At 40.9% G+C, this 22,477-nt stretch overlaps 1 protein-coding gene across 3 annotated transcripts in view; it reads left to right on the top strand.

Annotated features, from left to right (window-relative positions):
* Positions 1 to 22,477, top strand: part of DGKD (diacylglycerol kinase delta) — a 115,014-nt gene that overhangs the window by 17,368 nt on the left and 75,169 nt on the right. For all 3 annotated transcript variants that reach the window (XM_057746428.1, XM_057746427.1, XM_057746429.1), the window contains exons 2-3: positions 12,366 to 12,476; positions 14,224 to 14,304. In XM_057746428.1, coding sequence (XP_057602411.1) covers positions 12,366 to 12,476; positions 14,224 to 14,304 — 192 coding nt within the window. The remainder of the gene's footprint in view (positions 1 to 12,365; positions 12,477 to 14,223; positions 14,305 to 22,477) is intronic.

The following is a 22,477-nucleotide window of genomic DNA, read 5'->3' as shown; positions in this document are numbered from 1 at the left end:
TGCAGCACATGGGCTTAATAGTTGTGGCTCACAGGCTCTAAAGCGCAGGCTCAATAGTTGTGGTGCACAGGCTTTGTTGTTCCGCGGCATGTGGGATCTTCCTGGAGCAGGGATCAAACCCGTGTCCCCTGCATTGGCAGGCAGATTCTTAACCACTGCACCACCTAGGAAGCCCGGTGTCATGTCTTATAGTTATAAGTCTTTAGGCCATTTCGGGTTTATAGTTGTGTTTGGTGTGAGGGAGTGTTTTAACTTCTTTGATTTACATGAGACTGTCCAGCTTTTCCAACACCACTCTGCTGAAGAGACTGTCTTTTCTCCATTGTATGTTCTTGCCTCCTTTATTGAATATTAATTGACTGTAGGTGTGTGGGTTTATTTCTTGGCTCTCTGTTCCATTGACCCATATGTCTGTTTTTGTGCCAATGCCATGCTGTTTTGATTAATGTAGCTTTGTAGTATTGTCTAAAGTCTGGGAGCATTGTGCTTCCAGCTTTATTCTTTTTCCTTAGGATAGGTTTGGCAATTCTGGGTCTTTTTCGGTTCCATATACGTTTTACAATTATTTGCTCTAGTTCTGTGAAAAATGTCATGGGTAACTTGATATGCCTCACATTGTCTGTATATTGCTTTGGGTAGTGTGGCCATTTTAACAATATTAATTTTTCCAATCCATGAGCTTGGGATATGTTTCCATTTCTTTGAACCATCTTCAGTTCCCTTTATCAGTGTTTTACAGTTCTCAGCATGTGTCTTTTACCTCCTTGGTCATGTTTATTCCTAAGTATTTTATTTATTAATTTATTTTTTGAAGGGATTTTTTTTTTTACTTTTTCTGATATTTCATTTTTAGTGTAAAGAAATGCAAAAGGTTTCTGTGTATAATTTTGTATCCTGCTACCTTGTCGAATTCATTTATCAGTTCTAATAGTTTTTGTGTGGAGTCTAGGATTTTCTATATGTAGTATCATGTCATATGCAAATGATGATGGTTTTACCTCTTCCCTTCCAATTTAGATACCTTTTATTTCTTTTTCTTGTCTGATTGCTGTGGCTATGACTTCCAATACTGTGTTCAATAGAAGTGGTGAGAGTGGGCATCCTTGTCTTGTTCCAGATTTTAATGGGAAGACTTTCAGCTTTTCACCATTGAGTATTATGTTGGCTGTGGGTTTGTTGTAAATGGCTTTTATTATTTGTTTTTTTTTAAATTAATTAATTATTTATTTTATTGGCTGTGTTGGGTCTTTGTTGCTGCACACGGGCTTTAGTTGCGGCGGGTGGGGGCTACTCTTCATTGTGGTGCGTGGGCTTCTCATTGGGGTGGCCTCTCTTGTTGCAGAGCACGGGCTTTAGGCACGTGGGCTTCAGTAGTTGTGGCACATGGGCTCAGTAGTTGTGGCTCACGGGCTCTAGAATGCAGGCTCAGTAGTTGTGGTGCATAGGCTTAGTTGTTCTGCGACATGTGGTATCTTCCTGGGGCATGGATCGAACCCGTGTCCCCTGCATTGACAGGTGGATTGTTACCCACTGTGCCACCTAGGAAGTCCCTGGCTTTTATTATGTTGAGATATGTTCCCTCTATGCCCACTTTAGTGAGAGGTTTTTTTTTTTTTTTATCATGAACGGATGTTGAATTTTATCAAATGCTTTTTCTGCATCTGTTGAGATGATCATATGGTTTTTGTATTTTCCTTTGTTGATGTGATATATCACGTTGATTGATATGTGTATATTGAACCGTCCTTGTGAACCTGGGATGAACCCAGCTCTGTCATGAGGTAGGATCCTTTTTATGTGTTGTTGGATTCAGTTCCTAATATTTTGTTGAGGGTTTTGTCTTTTCACTCTTGATGGTGTCATTTTATGCATAAAAGTTTAATTTTGATGGTCTAGTTTATTTTTTCTAATTTTGCTGGTGCTTTTGGTATCATATTTAAGAAACCATTGCCAGATCCAAGGTGAAGAAGATTTATGCCTAAGTTTTCTTCTAGATGTTTTATAGTTTTAGCTCTTATGTTTAGTCTTTGATCCATTTTGAGTTAATTTTTGCATATGGTGTGAGGTAGGAGTGCACCTTCATTCTTTTGCATGTGAGTATCCAGTTGTCCCAGCTCCAGTAGTTGAAGAGGGCCTCTTTTTCTCAACTGGATTCTACTTCTCAAGCTCTATACCTTGTAATACTTAAAACTAGCAATGAACTTCTCAGGATTGGTCTGTAATCTTGACCATTTTGGATTGGTCTCAGTAAAGTGATTCTTAATAGAATTATTGTTATGGATGATTATAATACATTTACACATTTAAAGGGTTTAAAAGGAAATATCTGTATTTCAGAACTTGACTGCCACAGAACTCTTCTACATTTCCTGTTTGAGAGTGAGTTCAGTTCTTTCTATGGTTTGGGAAAATCTGAAATAAATACTCACCTCATTAAATCCAGTCCTGCTTGATAGTTTTTGTATTTGAACTCTTTGATAAAGATGGACTAGTACTCATAAGCTGAGTTAAAAGGAGGTCTGGGAAATTGTTCTTTATTTCCCTTCTCTCTGGTGGCTCAGAGTTTTCATGTACTTTAAGAGGACCCAGGTTTGTCAAAACTGAGGTGTGTGTCTCATCACCCAAGTGTTTTTTTTTCAGTCCACTAGTCATATGTTCTGCATATCTTTTTGTATTTAACCAGTGCTGTGTGTGAGCTGGAATTTTACTGTTTATAGAAACCCTATAGCTGCTTTGCCCTCCGGCCGCACATTTGGGTATAACCACTTGGGGAAGCGATTTGGTGACGTGTGTGAAAAACTCCAAGAAACTGCATACTCTTGCCCCAGTAATTCCACTGGGGGGACCCTACCTTGAGGAACTAATCTTAAATATGAAAAAGCATCCTAGACAATATGCTTATTGCACCATTAAATATAAAAAGTTGCAAACCCAGAAACGCTTCAGTTTAACAACTCAGTGAGTTAATGACATTAGCTGACACCTGTTTGGTGCTGGTCCTGCGCTCAGCACCGTTCACCTTCACAACTGCATGAAGATTGTAATGAGGGGGCTGAGGTGCCCAGCAGCACCAGGCCACACATTCGGGAAGTGGCAGAGCAAGGAGCTACTCTTGGCCTCATCAGCCAGCCATTCAGGTGATGGAGGAAGGCAGTACTTTGGACAGTACTTTGTGATGTTGGGAAATCAGAGAGGCAGTGTGTGTAGACATTCAGCTGTGTGTGCAAGACACGGTGCGCAGGAGGTGAGAGTTTCCAAACTGATGTCAGGGATCGTGCTGGTGGTGCAGTTTGGATTATTTTTATTTCTTTTCTGCATTTTCTAAAATGAGCATTATTATTTCATACTAAAGAAAACAGAAATGCATAACATGTTACCCTTCAATTGAAGATTCCTTACAGTAAGAGTGTCTGTCTTGCCATGGATGCTGTGTGCTAGTAGCAGAAGATGGAGACGAGTCTGCCCTCAGTTGCCTCTCTGGAATGTCCTAAGACACAGCTGAACAGGTTGAACCGTTGGGCCGAAACATTAAATTTAAGGAGCCAGATTTGTGAAAACACAGGATTTAAATTTCATAGTATCCTAATAAATGTATATATTATATGGAACATTTTAGTTATGTCCCCATTTGTTTAAACTTTTAATTCCTATGTTGAAAATAAATCTAAACTTATGTAAGCAGACAGTTTAAGGTCTTGGTATAAATAAGATACAATTTAGCTTGACATTGAGACTGTTTGGTGTATGAAACACTCAATTTCTTAGATATGTTCATAATTATGTCAGTGTCCTTAAGCATCTGAATAAATGAAGTAGAATTAGGCTGTAGAGAAACAAAACATGAAATAAAAGCAGATCTGGTCACAATGTATTGTTTGAAAAAGCAGGTTATTAAATAATTTGTTTATTATATAACCTCCACTTTTCAGTTTTATTTATACACTGAAAACACACTGGAAGGATATTATCCCAGGATGTTAGTAGTAGGTGTTAGCAATGGCTGGACTCTTGAGTGTTCTCAAGTAAAGAAAACGTAACCTCCAGTAAGCCTGTCAGCCTTGAGTCGGGCTGTTTAATGCTGGACTTCCTTTCCATTTAATGCCTGAAAATGGGCAAGGGGACAGCAGGGTGAGCGAGTGCCCAGGGAAGAGGAATTTGAGAAATGATGGTTAGGGTACTGCTTTACATTTGTGTAGCACTTTGCAGTGTCTGAGCTGTTTCCTTCAGCATTTTCTGCCCTGTATAGCACCTTCTTGGGGGGATGGACCCATCAGGAAACTGGGGTGAGGGCAGTGGCTGCCGTTAACCCAAGTGGTAGCAGCTTCAGGCCTTGCGTTCAAGCCTCTGTTGTATTTCATTCACATTTGAGTTTCCAAAGCACCCTGTCTGTACCCCTGTAATGGAAATTTCCAAACATACACAAAAGTAGGGAGAGGAGTTTAATTAACCACCAGTCCAAACAGTTGTCAGCGTTGTGTCTTTCTTGTGTCATCTGTTCCCACCCATGAGCCCTGCTTTTTTCTGAGTATTTAAAGCAAATTCTCAGGGTACCTTTTACTTTGTAAAAGTATCCCTCTACCAGCATGCGGTTTCCTTAAAGGTCAAGGGTCCTGTCTGTTTCATCATCGTATTCCTAGCAGTGCTTGCACTAAGTGTTCAATAAATATTTGTTGGAACAAAGAGTGCATTCATTCCACAGGTCTGTGGGAGATGGATTTTACTGTCTAGGCTCACACAGGCCAGGTGAGTCTTTGCCTTAACTGAGCCTCTGAATGTGTTTGGAGGCCAACCTTGTGGGTAGGGGAGATGGTTGTGCCTTGAACCATGTGTGTCTGTCCGCGTGTTCACCCTGGAAGAGTGGGTTCTTTTCACTTGATATTGAATAGTGGAGAGAGTTGAAATCAGACACCTGGGTTTGAACCCCACCTCTGACCCTTCTCTATAGATATAGCTCCTCTCTGGACCTCAGTTTCTTCATAAGTGAAAGGGGGTGGTAACTCTTCACAGGGTGGTGAGGACTGAATGAAATATTGATGAGAACTATGTTCCTGGTTACGGAGTGGGCACCGCATGGGTACTGACGCCATCTCTTCACCTTGCTCGTTTGTATGAAGTGGGAAAGTTGACCGGGCCTCTCGTAGGAGGTGGCCGTGCAGATGAAGTGGGGCCATCCGTGGAAAGCCATGGACGTGGGCCAGTGCTAGCTCCCCTAGTGCTGCTGCCCTGCAGAGGCTGCCCTTCTGTGTGAGTCCTTTTTAAAACTATGTACCTTCTGAGAGGCCTGGCTTCCTCCCCTGTCTGGTCTGGTCTGTCCTCTTCCCCGATAGGGAACCATTTTTATTATTTTATTATTTTGGTTTATTTTCCGCTTGAAAATTTAAAAATAATATGTGCACATATTTGCTTTTAAGTTTTATTTCTGTCTATGCAAACACACACAGACACAAATATCCTTTTTACACAAACGATAGCATACTCCATGCATGTTCTGAACCTTTCTTTTTTGACTTCATACTATCTGGAGATCATTCCATAGCTGTATAAAGGTCTTCCTCATTCCTTTTACAAAGGTGTAGTATTATGTTTCCTGAATGTACCATAGTTTATTCAACCACGTGGATCATTTTCAGTCTTTTGCTATAATATTTTGCAGCAAGTATCCTTGTACAAACCTCATTTTATATTTTTGTTGGAGTATCTGTGGGATAGGTTCCTTGGAGGGGCTTGCTGGATCAGAGGGTAGGTACACGTGTGATTTGCCAGGTTTTGCCAGATTCCTGTCCTCAGGATTCACCTCATCTTGCAGTCAGACCAGCCTGTTTCCTCACAGTCTTGCCCACAGGGTGTGTTGCCTTTTTTTTTTTTTTTGGTCAATCTGATAGAATAGTATTTTAGTTTAGTTTCAATTTGTTTTTCTCTTATTGTGAGCTAGGTCGATCATCTTTTCATGTATTTAAGGGCCATTTAAATTTATTTTTTGTGAAATGTACCATTTTAATTTTTTTTGTGAAATGGCTGTTAATATTTTTTGCCCATTTTTCTATCAGGTTGTTCTCAATTTTTAAGAATCTTTTTATAGATTAGGGATATTAGCTCTTTATGGTATTTTGCAAAAAGTTTCCTCAGAATTCTCAGTGCTGGGCACTAGATGATTTAAGATGAGTGAGATCAATAAGGCAGCCATAGGCCTTGGGGCGCTCTCGCTCTGGCAAGGGACATAGCCTCCTGATGGAGGGTTGTAGGCTTGCTAATAGATATTTTTGGCCTGACTGTCTAGGTTCTAGGTTTGAATTTCAGGTCTTCCACTTACTAACCATGTGGCCTTGAGTGAGTTACTTAATTCTTCTGACCCTCAGTTTCCTAGTCTATAAAATGGGACTATTACTACATGCCTCCAAAGTCAGCATGCAGATTAAAAGGTGAAAATGGCTTGTATGTATGTAGTAGATATGGTGGGCACTCACTCAGGAAGTGTTTAAAATAACCTATTGGTCTTGGGTATGTTGTACATGCCTATGTTTTGTGAACACATTATTTTCTGGTTGTTTCCTGTTTATTTGTTATGGTATTCCTAAACCCGAGAAGAAGGTTCGAGATAACAGTAAGGAGGCCTGACATTTCTTTTGTGGTCTGTCATTAGCTGTTTAACCTTGGACAAATTACTCAGTCCCTTAATGACCAGCTTTCTCATTTGTCACTCAGAATATTAGTGTCTGCCTCATAAACCATAAGTGTTTGTTTTCTTAAGAAAGCAAATAAATAAAAATGCTTATGAAAATTTCAAGTGATGTGCAGATTTAAAGAAACACGTTTTACTAGCTTCTTTCCACAGAAATATTTTATTTTGTTTTTATTTTTTGGCCACACCACGAGGCTTGTGGGATCTTAGTTCCCCAACCAGGGATTGAACCCAGGCTCCAGCAGAGAGAGCTCGGAGTCCTAACCACTGAACCTCCGGGGAATTCCGAGAAATTAACTTTTTATGCTAATATCTCCACTGTTTTTGGACTTTGACTTTGGATGATGTTGCCTAACATAGGTTTGTGACGGTTGAAGGACAAATAGATGGCTGTGAATGTTTGGCTAAAATTTCACTCCTTTCTTCTTTTATTTTATTCCCCTCGCCCTTTATTTCTTGGCCTGCCTGCAGCCCCCCTCCCCGTCCCCTTGGGCTGGCTGGTGGTCGGGAAACCGTGGACATTCTCACACTGACACATACGATACCATCAGCAAAGCTCTGCCTGAGATTTTACTTCCATCCTTTTATTAACCTTGTTTTTCCCTTTCCTTTCACATACCACATAAATGTAAGTTGTGATGCAGGTGGACCGTGCCCCGCCCCAAATCCCCGGCAGAGCACTCGGATGCCCCTCCTGGGCTGTCTTCTGTCCAGCCTCCTGCAGTTCAGCATCTTTTAGTCACCATTTGACTTACCATACATGGTTCGTGCCTTCTGCCAGTTTTCCTTTTGGTAGTTTCTTTTTCTTTGTTATAGTTTTGCAGGGCTTCTTATAATATTCTGGATATTCTCTCTGGCTATGGGCAGTATTTCACGTATCTTTTCCCAGATGCGGCTTCCCTCTTCTCTTTCTTTGTAAGCTGTCTGATGACCAGAGGTTCTCAGTGGAAATAAAGTTGGTTTTAGCAATCTTATAGTTTATGTTTAGTATTTTAAAAATACTATTTAAGAAATTTTTTTCCAATCCTAAGGTCATAAAGAAATTATTCTATTTTGTCTGCTGAAGCTTTTAAAGTTTTACCTTTTGCACTGAATCTGTAGTCCATCTGGAAGGGATTTCTGTGTGGTGTGTGAGGTACGGGACCAATTGCACCTTTCTCTTTCGAAGACCTGATGTCTCAGCCCCACTTTGACTAGTCCCTGTCTCCCCCCAGCATTCTGTCACACATCACGCTTTCAAACCTGTGAGCGTCTGTTTCAGGCTTTGATCCCCAAGTTCTACTTCTAGTACCTTGCTCTAAGGAATAGCTCAGGACATGTGCAGCTATTCCATTATAGCAATAATCTTTGAAGCATTGTGGGTAGTATTGAGCAGGAAGCGTTCTAAATGTTCCAGCGGTGGGAGTGTGTTGAATGATATACACACTTCACTATAGTGAAATACTCTGTAGCAGACAAAAATATATTTACTAATATGGAAGGCTGATGACAATACATCAGGACAAGAAGAATAGGAAGTTCAAGTACAGTATGTACAGTATGATTCTGTGTTCATAAAAAGTTAAAAAACATGCAAATTAAAAAAGCAGTCTACCATCTTTGCTTCCTCCCGTCTGGGTCACATTCATTGCAGTTTGATCTGGCTTTGCCCTGGGTCAGGTGGCGAGTCTGCTCCAGTGGCAGGTCCTGGGTGACTCCTTGTGGGCTCCTCCTGGCCCCCATTGATGACCTCGCTCTTGCACTCAACCTCAGCCATCATCAGTTGTCATCCACGAGGCCTTCTCGGTGATTTTTCATCTGTTCCCCTGGTTTTATGTCACTTCCTTCTTGTCTTCCTTTTTGGACTCCCACCTCCTCTCTGTACCCGATGTTGGTATCCTGGGCTTCCTAGTTTCTTGGGTCTCTTCTCATTCTACTCCTTTCCCATAAGGGACTTCACTGAGGTGTCTCCCCTTGAACTTTTCTTCTGCTCCAGCCACATTATCTGGCCCTCCACTCAGCTCCCCGTGGCGTCCCTGGGGCCCTCATAGTCAGCGTGTCCAAAACGAAGCCCGCAGTCTTCCCCAGGAGACCCCTTGGGGTCATCCCCCTCATCCCGCCTATGGTTTGTCTTCTAAGCACTCTCATGCCCGTGACCATGTCTCCTTCCTTCCAGACGCTCCTCGTGGCTGGCTGCCATCTTATAAGAGTTTTTGGAGTGTTCTGTCTCCCTCCTGGTTTCACCCCAGCTCCCTCTCCTCCACATTGTGGCCAAAATCATCTTTCTAAAATAAAATGTACATCCTGAGATATCACCCCCTGGTTTGGGGCCCCTGTGACCGGCAGGTCTGCTGTCAGTGATCTGGGCCCTTCGCCCACCTTCCCAGCCCTCTTAGGCTCTGTTTGCAGCCCATAGGAGGCTGTGGACCTCTCTGGCTGGCCTACTCAGACCCCTGCTCATCTTCTAAGACCTGTTCTGGGAAGCCTTCTCTTGTGGGGGAATTGCTTCCTCCCTGGCGCCCTGTGTCCTCTGTCCTCCTCTGGTCTGAGCTGTCCCTGGAGCCCTCGGAGCCACTGCTGCTGCATGTCTGGGGAGAGTGTAAGGTGGGGTGAAGGAAGGAGCTCGCACTGCCATAGCAGAGAGTGGTCATCCTCCACTGTGACTGGGTGCACACGGCCCCATAAGGCAGGCCTGACCTCGCCCTCTCTGCCCACTGGTTTGCAGCCTTTCGAAGGGCATTTCTGGAACTGCCTTACTCCATTCTTTGCTCCTGAGCAGGATGACTAGAGATTGGACCTTCCCTTGAGGCAGGTGCCTGGGCTGTCTTGCCTGTAGGTTGGGCGCTTCTCTGTCGGTCAGTGAGTGGCTGTGGCACCCCGGGCCATGCTTTGGCTCAGGCTGAATACTCTGCTGGCTTCCATCCCCGGAGCCCAGCTTGGGATTTGCACCCTCTCTGTTTGAAGGTGGGCTGAATGCTCCACTTGCTGCTCTGATTCTCAGTGCCTGTGTGTGTGGCAAATCTGTCCTCTCCCTGATGGTAATGAAGATGCCCGGATGGCTGGCAGGACAGAGTTGGCCCTTTTGTTTGTGCAGAGAACTTGACAAAATGATTCTGAGAGCCTGGCCGACCAACATAAGTGAGCAGCCGCTCTCGGGTCTGGGTTTGGACTTCTGGTTCTCCGCTCCGGTGGGCGTGAGGAGGAGGCCTGCCAGCTGAGCAGCTTCCTGTGGGTGCCGCTTCTAGGCTGCCAGATGCAAAACACAGCACATTAGTCAGGGGTGTTCTTTTCTTGATCACTTTTAGTGCATTGCTTTTGACTGATTGTTAAAAATATTCTGCAGCATATCATAATGTTCATGAGCAGTGACTAGGGGAAGAGATGCAGTTTCTGAGAAAGCTTCAAAGAAGTACTGGTCTTTATCTATTCCCCAGCCTTTTCCGCTGAAACCCACCAGAGTCTTTTTCTGAGCACTCTTGTTCTATAAATAGAACAACAGCTCTCCTTGGGTAGCCCAAGATCGCAGCTCTCATCCGCTTTCTGAAAGATTTGTGGGTGTGTGTGTGTTGGAGTGGATTTTGTTTTAATTTTGCTTTTCTTTTATGTGTGACATGTGTAGTGGGAGATGCAAGAAAAATATTTCAGCATTTATCCTTTGAAGATAACTTCTTGTAACTTTTCTGGGTCTGGGCTTGTTGGTTTTGTTGTCTTTTTTTTCTTTTTTTCTTTAATTTGCATTTGGGAAAGAGATGGAAGCGATTACTTCCTCTGCAGAGGTAAGGAAGATGTTTGGGGGTGAGGAGATGTGCCTGGTCTCTGAGTGGGTCCCGTGGGGTCCAGAGGAAGGGCTCTCCTGGAGAGCAGTGCAGACGTCATGGGTCTGCACCCCTGGGCACAGACAGAGCTGTCCTGTCTTTGAAGAGCACATTGAAATAGCATCACCATGTGCACTAGGGTCTGAAAAGAATCTTAGGAAACAACTTAGCTGTAATTCCATATTGCAGACTGGTTTATATCTGGAGCTCCTGAGACCAGAGGTTGGGACTTCTCTCCACCTTGGATTGGCATGTGTCTTTTACCTTGATCTTGGGTGATTTTGTGTTCCTCTCTGCTCCTTAATTACCTTGAAGAACGGTGGGTGGTCTCCTCAGAAGAAGAGGTGAAGGTACACACCACAGAATGAGTAGGGCGGTTCCTCAGTAGTTTTTCCTGAGTTGATTCTCTAGGGAATTGGAGAGGGTTGCTTTTTGTAATTTTGGGTCAGCCCTGATGGCACAAATTCCATTGGACCTGGCATGGGGTTGCAGGCTGGCGTGTGCAGCCCACCCTGCCGAGGAAACTCCAAGAGGACATTCTGTGGTGGGGATGAAGGGAGGAGCAGTGCTGCATGCCTCCCAGGACACCTGGGGCTTGGGGCTCTCAGATGGGGTTCTGGTGCACAGCCAGGTGCTGGTGGTGAGTGTGTGGAGCTGTCTTCAGCATTCTTCTGCGGGGGGTAATGCTGTATCCCAGGTTCCACTCCCTCCGTCAGCAGTGGGCTGATGGAGGGACCAGACTGCACAGTGATCTGCTTTTGCCTTTAATGCATTTGGGTGACGTAGGGTTTGTGTGTCTGGTTTTGTCGTATGTCGTCTTAAGTGGCCACAGATGCCCAAGTGCTTTGTACAGCTACTTAAAAAGTTACCTAAAGTGCAAAGCTATACAGGATTAGGTAATTAAACAAAGGTTTCTCTGGACCAGTGTTCTTGTCCTTGAACAGATTTTTGTACATTTTGCCTCCATTGTACGGGGACCCTCTGTGTAGGATGGACATGTGTTTAGGTGTGCGCAGATGCTGGGAGCCAGGCTCTTGTTTCAGGGCACCTTGCTTATTAGTTTTGCCTGTGTTAGTGGCTCTGAGTGGTTCAACACGTCTACTGATCAGGTAGGTCCTTGAGCATTTAACTTGTAAGTGGTGTCTAGGGGTCCCTTCTCCCATTCAGTCAGCGCTGGGGACACAGCGTGAGGGGAAGCAGCTCCAGAAGCCATGCCCCATTTTTGGCTTTCATTGAGCCTAGCTGAGTGCACTGCTGCTCACCTTGTGATTCTTTTTGAACCCCTGCTCTGTGTGGGCTGGTCAGGTTTGGGGGATGGAGAGTTTTAGTGACTTTGGTGGTGGCACTTCTCTGTGTCACAGGATGGGTAGACGCACATGCCTGGCCTGTGAACAGGGGTGTGGGCTGAGTGGGACAGGCAGGGAACTGCACGGAACCCCATAGCAACCTACGTCGACAGTTTTGGCAGCAGGATCCTGAGAAATGGCAGGAGGCCAGAGAACACAGAGACGGGGGCCAAGAATAGCTGAAAAATACCAAATGCTGAAGCTGGAGAGAGCACTGGCCCGGGGCCGCTATTGGTGGTCTTGCGAGCCATTGCGCTCCCTTCCGCTGACCCCCCTCCCCCACCCTGGGGCATGTGCAGGGCACACCTTGGGCCTCTGACACCCCGCACCCCTGCCACTCAGGCACGCCATCGCCCCCTTGAGAATTATATCACCCTCCCCTGGCTGCCCGCTCAGCCTGTCTATAGGTCAGGGTTTGGGGAGAATGTGAGAAATAGTTCTGTTAGGCCATTGGCCCATTAGGGACACAAATGCACTGGACTATGAATGGACCAGTGCACGGCACAGTGAAAACACTCGCTCATGAATCCATTTCTGTGCTTCCAGACCGTCATTAAAGAGGGGATGCTGACCAAACAGAACAATTCATTCCAACGATCAAAAAGGAGATACTTTAAGCTGCGAGGGCGAACGCTGTACTATGCAAAAACTGCCAAGGTAAGATGCTGCGGAGGAAACTTAGTGAGAAAAAACTGTCCGAGGAGCTGCAGGGAGATGCTGGGTTCGCACCCTCATTTTGGGAAAAACCTTGGATTCTAGACCTGTTATTTCGAGCGAGTTTTGTAATACTCTAGGGTGCTGGGTTTTATGTGTCTCAAGCATGTTTTATTTCTTATGAACATTGATTTTTTAATTCATTTTCTTTTTCTTTAATGTCATATGTCACCAATGGGGAAGGGAGAAGAGGTCACAGAAATACCCACATTATAGTTAGATATCTTTCTTTCAGAAAAATTGGGGGTAACTGGCTTAAAAGTCTCTTATTACAGCCTGAATATCTTTTTCTTAAAACCACTTTATTGAGGTATAATTGGCTTACAAAAAGCTGTACAGATACTTAATGTGTGCAACTTAATGAGTTTGGAGATAAGTGTATATATCTGTGAAACTAACAAAGTGTTTTTAAAGTGTGTTGGGCGTGTTGGTGTGTGAACAGAAATTCTCTCTGGCTTCCTCTGTGGCTTCCTAGCCATGATCCTTCTTCCTAGGTGCTATCTGTGTAGGGTTTAAAGCTAGAATCACCAGGCAGATGCCAGTGACAGAGGAGGAGCCACTGAGAGTCCTTGAATCACTGCCCAGTTTAGACGACTGTGGTGTCACACACTTCACACACCAGCGTGTCTGCAAACCTGGTTTTAGTGTTCTGAATACTAGTCTTTTTGTATCATATTGCAGTCAATACTAATATTTTGGTATTAAGAAAAATCTGGAATCTGAGTAGTTTACATTTTGGGATGTATCCCTAGTGAGTTAGTGCATTAAAATTTGAAAGTGAACAGAGTAACTTGTTTAGAAAGGGTTCTGACCACATCCTTCATTTAAAAAAGGCAAACCCTTATAGTTATTTTAGTTCGAGGGGCGGGGGAGTTACTTAAAAGACTGTATCTCTTTTCTAAGTTCTTAGTGTTCCTCCAGGGGTTCCTGATAGAGTCCTCCTAGAGGGGACTAAGGTAAACAGGAGGTGGGGGCTGTGATGGGGGATTTGGGAGAGAGAGGAGAGGAAAATGGGGAGGTGAGCCAGGCCTGGTTCCCAGCCCTTCTTCTGGAGACTGACTCTCTCTCCAGGACTAGACTCTCTCTGCTCTGCTCCCTTGTTTTCTTTCATGGCTGGGTCCCTTCGATTTGGGTTGGTCTCTCTTCTCCTAGAATTATTTTAGCCGGGACCTTTCCCCTCAGGTGTGCGAGGTGGAGAAACTAAAGCCAAAGGACAGAGGACCCTCAGTTGGGACCCTGCCCTCTCAGGTGGACTTGTGTGAGGACGTATTTTTGGTTCCATTAATGCAATCACTAGGGAACTCCCTGGACTAAAAAAAGTCTTTTTTTTTTTTTTTTTGATTAATTAATCTATTATTTATTTATTTTGGTTACTCTGGGTCTTAATTGTGGCACATGGGTTCTTTGCTGCGGCATGCTTGCGGGATCTAGTTCCCCAACTAGGGATCAAACCTGGGCCCCCTGCATTGGGAGCGAGGAGTCTTACCTACTGGACCATTAGGGAAGTCCCTAAAAAAAAATTCCTGAGCTACACCTGTGAGCTCTGTGCTTTGCCAGAAGAGAGTAGGGTGAACTCACTCAGCGTTCATTTAGCTCTCATGGGCTTGTCTGGGGTTGAGGGAGGGTGGGGGGCAGCCCTGGGCCAGAGGCACCTTAGCCTCTGCTGACTGCAGGCCCTGTGTCTTTCTAGTCGATCATATTTGATGAGGTGGACCTGACAGACGCCAGTGTTGCTGAATCCAGTACCAAAAACGTCAACAACAGCTTTACGGTAGGTCTCTGGACACGCACCTTTCTTGATTCCTCTTCACATTTGATTTTCCTGTTTAATTTGAACAAAAGTGTGTGAGCAGTTCAGACTTTTCATCCTCTGCTCTCTGATTGGAACAATTCCTGGTAAATTTTGAGTTTAAGATTCAAAAATAATACTGTGGTTGGAGAATAACTGAGAATTTGGCACACTGAGCGCAAAAGAACGAGAGGGTCCAAATGAATGTTTTAAACATGTTATAGTTTACATTTCTTTAACAGTTTTGCACAGAGGTTTGTTTTTCATGATTGTTACAGAAAATTTGGAAAATGCAGAAAAGAATGTCGAAGCAAAAACAACCGTAGTTCAGCCACTTCAAATCATAGAAGTTGATATTTTGGTGTATTTCTTTTCTTTTTAAAACTACCCCCTTCCTATTTATAGAAATTATGTTGTACTTTCTGCAAAAGTTCTAAATGCATAAAATCATGTGACCTCAGCACCCAGAGGTAGCCAACTGCTCACTTTAGAGTGATTTATCTTTATGTCTAACTCTCTATGTCTTTACTTGCATATACCATGAGATCACAGTGATCCTTTTGTTTTATACCTGTTTGGTTTTATTTTTCTCTTTTGACAGTTTATGGTTGACATTTCCCCATTTTGATTGATCTAAATGTTCATCATACATATATTTTTTTTTCTTCATCATATTTTTTAATGAGTGTACAGTTTTGGCTTCGGGGCTCACTTTTTTTTTTAGAACCTATCGTGTAAGGTATGACTAATAGAAGGGATGGAATATTTTAAAATATTTTTCTTTATGTTATTAACTCATCTTATCTAGAAATATAGTATCCTCTCTAATTTTTTCAATTCTTTTATAACTCAGTCAAGGTTGGTAATTTTCTTCACGTTTAGGATCTAACATTTTGAGTTAGTGTTAGTTTCAGATACTTTCAGGCTTTGTTTTACTTATTTATGGATTGATTATGTTGCAGTTCCAAATGGGATTTTCCTTCCTGCATTTAAACTTCTACTTATTTTGTTTTGGTGTAATTAACTGCTCTTGGTTTTACTTGGTGGCTTATCGAGTTAATCAGACTTCCCTGATGGGCTCTTTTATTTTATTCCTCATATTATTTGGACTGTTTTTATTTTTTCTGCGTTAGTTTTATTGTTTACTTATTGGCTGGGGAGAGACATTTCAAACTATGTAAATGGATTATTCTTTGTTGGCTTTTAGAGTGTTTAATAGGAATAGGTGTTGAATTTCACTGGAGTGTTTTGAACATTAATTTAGATGATCAATTTGGTTTTAGGTATTTGTACATTTCCTAATAATAAGTTGCTCTTGGTAGTGTTGAATGTTACAACCTAATTTTGGATTTAGAATTTTCTGAAAGCATGTGTGTGCTTTTCTTTGGTTAGGAGGTAGCCTTTGTTGTGTTTTCATTTGGTAGTTAAACTGGCCCCATAAAATTCATTTAGTAAGTTTCCATAATTTTTTCGTTCTCTGGAACATTTTTATAGCTTTAGAATTGATTATTTCTTGAAAGTTTGAGAGAACATACTTTTCAGGGAGGTAATAAGGCTGTGAATAAACCTAAAAGGTATATTTTTGCTTTTTTATCATAGGAACTTTTTTACTTCTTGAGTCCATCTTTGTAATTTTCTTTCCCACTTATTCCACACCTTCAAATTTAGTAACATGTATTGTTACTATTTATTTATTTTTGGCCACACAGGGAGGCATGCGAGATCCTAGTTTCCCAGTCAGGGATCAAACTCACACCCCCTGCGTTGGAAATGCAGAGTCTTAACCACTGGACTGCCAGGGAAGTCCTGCACTTTAAACATAAATGTCTCTGGTTTAGATCCCCTTTCACATTTCTAGTTTTACTTGTTTAACTTTTGTTTTTCTTGTCATATTTCTCTCTTTTGTAAAGTTTTATTGAAGTATAGTTGATTACAATGTTGTGTTAATTTCTTCTGTATAGTAAAGTGATTCAGTTATACATATATGTATTCCTTCTTATATTCTTTAACATTGTGGTGTGTCACAGGATATTGGATATAGCTGTACAGTAGGAGCTGTTCATTTTATATATAAATATAAAATGTGTATATATATATATATATATATATATATATATATAAAATAATTTGTATCTGCTAATCCCGAACTCCCAACCCTAACCTCCATCCCTCCCTCCACCTCCTCTCCCCCTTGGCAACCAGAAGTCTGTTCTCTATATCTGTGAGTCTGTTTCTGTTTTGTAGATATGTGCATTTGTGTCATATTTTAGATTCCACATATAAGTGATGTCATATTGTATTTATCTTTCTCTTTCTGACTTACTTCACTTAGTGTGATAATATCTCGGTCCATCCATGTTGCCGCAAATGGCATTATTTCATTCTTTTTTTTATGGCTGAGTAATATTCCTCTGTGTGTGTGTGTGTGTGTGTGTGTGTACACCACATCTTCTTTATCCATTTATCTGTTGATGGACATTTAAGTTGTTTCCATGTCTTGGCTATTGTAAATAGTGCTGCTATGAACACAGGGTTGCATGTATCTTTTTTTTTTAAACCTATTTTTATTTTAAAGAGCTTTTATTTTTTAAAAAAATTTATTTATTTGTTTTTGGCTGCATTGGGTCTTTGTTGTGTTTCCTGAGCGCAGGCTTACTCTAGTTGCTGCTAGTGGGGGCTACTCCTCATTGTGGTGCTTGGGCTTCTCATTGTGGTGGCTTCTCTTGTTGCGGAGCACGGGCTCTAGGTGTGTGGGCTTCAGTAGTTGTGGCACACAGACCCAGTAGTTGTGGCTCGTGGGCTCTAGAGTACAGGCTCAGTAGTTGTGGTGTACGGGCTTAGTCGCTGCACAGCATGTGGGATTGTCCCGGCCCAGGAATCAAACCCGTGTCCCCTACATTGGCAGGTGGATTCTTAACCACTGGGCCACCAGGGAAGCCCTGCATGAATCTTTTTGAATTACAGTTTTCTCTGGATACATGCTCAGTAGTAGGATTGATGGATTATATGGCAACTCTATTTTTAGTTTTTTGAGGAACCTCCATACTGTTTTCCATAGTGGCTGCACCAATTTATATTCCCACCAACAGTGTAGGAGGGTTCCCTTTTCTCTGCACCCTCTCCAGAATTTATTATTTGTAGACTTAATGATAGCCATTCTAAGCGATGTGAGGTGGTATCTCATTGTAGTTTTGATTTGCATTTCTCTAGTAATTAGTGATGTTGAGCATCTTTTCATGTGCCCATTGCCATTCTCTATCTCTTCTTTGGAGAAATGTCTGTTTAGGTCTCCTGTCCATTTTTTGATTGGGTTGCTTGTTTTTTTGTTATTGAGTTGTATGAGCTGTTTGTATATTTTGGGAATTAAGCCCTTGTCAGTCATATCATTTGCAAATATTTTCTTCCAGTCTGTAGGTTGTGTTTTCATTTTGTTTATGGTTTCTTTTGCTGTGAAAAAGCTTATAAGTTTGATTAGATCCTGTTTGTTTATTTTTGCTTTTATTTCTGTTGCCTTGGGAAACTGTCTTGTAGTAGTTCTTAAACTCTATCATTTTTGTTTTTTAAGAGAATCAGTTCTTAGATTATTGAACAATTCCACTTTTCTATTACCTAATTCAGTTTCTGCATTTGTATTTATTGTCTTTTGTCTGCTTTTCACAACTTTTAAAAACAACTTATTGACTCATTCTTATTTTCATATATATATAAATAATTAAAAAACATTAGGGACTGTGAATTTAATTGTAAGTGCATTTCTGTTCACATTCCAACATGCCAAATGTTGTTTTTTCTCCCAGTAGAAAAATGTATTATTAAAGATAAATTACTTTCTTGATCAAGTTATTGAAGAAAATTTTAAAGTATATAAAATAGGAAATTTAAAACCATCCATATTTCTATTACCCAAAGATACCTAATAAGATATATTGATTTATGTTGTTCCCGGCAAATACATTTTATGAAGTATAGTTTTTAACCTTATTTCTTCACTTAACAATGAGCTTTTTTTCTTATAATATCCTTCAAAATCTTGTTTATTAATGTTGCATAGTATTCCATCATATAAATGTACAAGTTTAACCAGTCCCTATATTCCATTTTTTTTGGTATTAAATAACATTGTGGTGTACACTTGTACACAACTCCTTTTGTATATTTCTGATTATTTCCATAGCCTAAATTCTCATAAGTGGAATCCCGTTTGAGGTAGAAAGTGTGAACTTTTAAAAGGCTTTGGAAAAATAATTGAGGTATTGATACATATTACAACTTGGATGGGCCTTGAAAACATGCTGAATGAAAGCCAGACACAAAAGACCACATACTTTAAGATCCTATTTATATGAAATGCACAATAGTCAAATCTACAGAGACAGTAGATGAGTGGTTGCCAGGGGCTGTGGAAGGAGAAGTGCTAATGGGTACTGGATTTTAGTTGGGGGTGTGTGGCGAAATGTTCTAAAATTAAATAGTGGTGACAGTTGCACAACTTTATGAATATGCTAAAAACCACTGAATTGTATACCGTAAAAGGGTGAATTGTATGGGAATTACATCTCCATAAAAAATACCACTACTCTTTGGTACTACATGAGTTACTACGGAGCCTTGCAGTCTGATTGCAGAGTGAACTCTGATTTATATCGTGTCTGTGTGGGAAGATGTGCTCAGGGTGCCAAATAGTTGCCTTCCAGATGCCAGGCCTGTTCTTATGGGGCAGTCATGGATGGTTCCCAGCCGTGGTGCAGAGGCACTGATTCTTTCACGTTTATTTTAGATTTGTTAGTGCTGTAAAAACTGCTTTTTCATCTGAGGGTGTGCTGAAAGGACAAGAGAAAGATTAATAGTGAAGTTCCCCAGAAATATTCCAAGATAAGGAGACTCATCTATGAGCAATCCGTGATGCTGTCTGGAATTTGGGGATACATGGGGAGTGTTTGGAGCCAGTTGATTGGTATCCTCTTCCCCGAGGCATGCTTTCACAGTGGGTCGGTAGGTTCTGGACACTTCCGTCTAAGTCCCTACAGTATTTACTGTCTGAACTCTGAACCTGTCACTTCCCAGCAAACTGCAGGCATCTGCATGCAGGTCCTAGAAGGCAGGGCCCTGCCATGGACTTTGCCAGTGCCTGGCGCATGTGTTCAGGGAAGGTAGTGCAGAATGAATGAATGTATTTGCCCAGAAGCTACTACATTTCCTGGACTACCTCATTTGGTTTTCCAGCTATTCCAGTAGTAGTTTCCAAATTCCACAACTTGTATTAAAATTGCATGCCTGATAACAAACAACAAGGCAGTGAAAACTGCTGTTATCATGAATCAGCCAACAGATGGGAACCTTTTGTATCTGGAAAAGAATGAGTAAATTTGCTCCGTATTAGAAAAGACTCCATTTTAATTTCTTCCTAAAATGGGCAAAGAACTGTATCATAAAGAAATAAGGACCCGGGGGACAACAGACTTCCAAGGGAGATGGGAGGAGATATTTGGGGGAGAGGAGAGATTTTTGTATAGGTTTGATGGAAGAAATGGTAGAAGAAGACTTTTGTAACTGGAGAGGGGTCTGCTTGTCTTCTGTTAAGAACATAGTGAAGGCGGGGATGCAGCCAAAGACACAGATGTGCCTTTAGATTCTTGATGAGGTGGAGCTGTGGCCATGGCAGCTTTCAGAAGATGGGGAGTAGAGCAGAGTCCTCTGCATTCTCACCTTCAAGTGGGGTCACCCCTTCTAAGGCCAGAGAGCGTAAGAGCGGCGTGAAGAGAAAGAGGGGACTTGCCAGCTTCATGTCCTAGCCTCTGCAGTAACACGAAGTATGTTTCTGATAATTAGACATGTTAATATTAATCTATGAAAGTTAAAAGGCTTTTGGTATATTATTGCCAAATTGCCTTTAGAACTCGTATGAGTAGGACTTCATGAAGTGTTTTTTTCTATCCTTTCACAAATACCATGTGTTAAAATTTTAGAACATCTTTGCCACTTTGATAAAAATGGTAATGTTTTATTTCTTTGATTACCAAAGTGAGGTAGAATAGTTCTCACAGTCTGTTGGCCATTTGTATTAATTTCTTTATGGATTGATTTTTTTCACGTGCTTTTGGATAGTCAGCTCTGTATTTTGGGGGTTCAAAAATCACCCCTCTCTCTTTCTCTGTCTATATAAGTTTGCCCTCTTTGGCTATGCTTGTTTTACTGGTCCTTTTTTTTTTTTAACTAGATTTCATGTACTAATAATAGGCCAAAGTTATCAGGTTAAAATGGTTCTCATTTTCCCTTTATATTTCTTTTCTTCCTATTAGCTAACATGGGATACTCTAAAAATTATTTTCAGGCTTATGGAAACGTTTACAGATTTGTTCTGAAGGTATATTTTAACTACCATAACTCTTCAGAGGAGTTTGTCAAAGCAGCATTTCTACTTTACTGAAAGTTTGTATATTCTAATTTTTAAAATTAAAATATGACTTCCATACTGAAAAGTGCACAAATGTATATGCACAGCTTGCTGTGTAACCACCACCCAGATGTCTAGGCTCTGGGAAGCTCCCCTAGTGATCTCACCCAGTTGTTCTCCCCTCCCCCATCCTTGGCTGCATGTAACCACCATCCGAACTTCTGATACTATAGACTTGTGTTGACTGTTTTACATACTTGGTGTAAATGACCTTATATTCTTTTGTGTCTGCTTCTGATCTGTGTATTCCATAATTTCATGACATTTGGGTGATTTTCCTAGTTGTGTTGTTATTGATTTCTAACTTAAGTCTACTGTGATAAGAGAACATACTGTGTATGATTTCAGTCTTTTAAAGTTGTTTAGACTTTCTTTATGACCCAGTAAATGGTCACTTTTCATAAATGTTCCATGTGCACTTGAACAGAACTTGGATTCAGTAGTTCTTGTAAGTTGATTAGGACAAAAGTTTAATCATTTTTCTCAAATCTTTTATAACCTTCTAACTTGTTTTTTCTGTTTGTCCTGTTAGTTATTGAATGAGATTTATTAAAATCTCCTACTATGATTGTGGACTTACCTGTTTTTTGTTTTCATTCTGTTAATTTTTGCTTTACATATTTGAAGGCTTATTATTAAATGCATACAGATTTAGAATTATTTTATATTCTTACTAGATTGACCCTTTTATTATGAAATAACTGTTTATTTCTCTTAATATTTTTTGCCTTAAAGTTTTCTTTGATGTTACTGTAGCTACAATAGCTTTATTTTGGTTAGTAATTGTATTGTAAGTAATGGTATATAATTTTCCATCCTTTTACTTTAAACCTTTTTGTTTATTTTTAAGATGTGTCTCTTGTAAGCAACATAAAGTTGTGTGGCTTTTTAAATTGTCTATTAGATTGTTTAATTGGATGATGTCTTTAATTGGATTATGTTTAATCTATACTTGGCTTTAGATACTCTTGTATTTGGGTACAAATCCAGTATATTATTACTTGTTTTCTCTTTGTCTCACATTTTATATTTTTTTCACATCTTTCTGAAATGGATGAATTATTTCATTTTCTCCTCTTTTAGCTTGTTTCATATACATTATTTTAGTGGATGTTTTATAGACTGTAAAACATATCCTTGACTTATTAACTTCTAATACAGATTAGTGCTTCCAGGACAATACAAGGATCTTAGAGCATTTAAACTCTCTGTGTTCTTCATTGCTATTGAAATTATAATTGAAATTTCAATTAATTTCTGGTACTTAAAAAGGAAACCTCTCTGTAGTCACCTCTTGCCTTTCTGCTGGTTTGTTATTTATTTTAATTTTAGATATATTTGAAACCCCATAGGACGTTATTATACAGTCAACAGTCATTTAAATTTACAATGAATATTTGCCTTTTCTGTCTCCCTTCATTTCTTTCTGTATTTCTGTGATCTATATGGGGTAATATTCCTTCTGTGAAAAATTCTCTTTAATATCCTTTAGTGTTGGTTTCTATTTTTGTTTTGTTTATTCCATCTTTTTGAAGTATATTTTTGCCATGTTATACAGTTCTAGCATGGCAGTCACTTTCTTTCAGCAGTCTCAAAATGTCATTCCATTGTGTTGTAACTTCCATTATTTTTGCTAAAAGTGACTTGTCAGTCCTGTTGTTGTTCCTTGGATGATAATATACCCTTTCCCCGCTCTGACTG

The sequence above is a fragment of the Hippopotamus amphibius genome, chromosome 8 (genome assembly GCF_030028045.1).
Source record: "Hippopotamus amphibius kiboko isolate mHipAmp2 chromosome 8, mHipAmp2.hap2, whole genome shotgun sequence".
NCBI classification, from domain to species: Eukaryota; Metazoa; Chordata; class Mammalia; order Artiodactyla; family Hippopotamidae; genus Hippopotamus; species Hippopotamus amphibius.
This window is presented reverse-complemented; position numbering and strand designations above follow the sequence as displayed.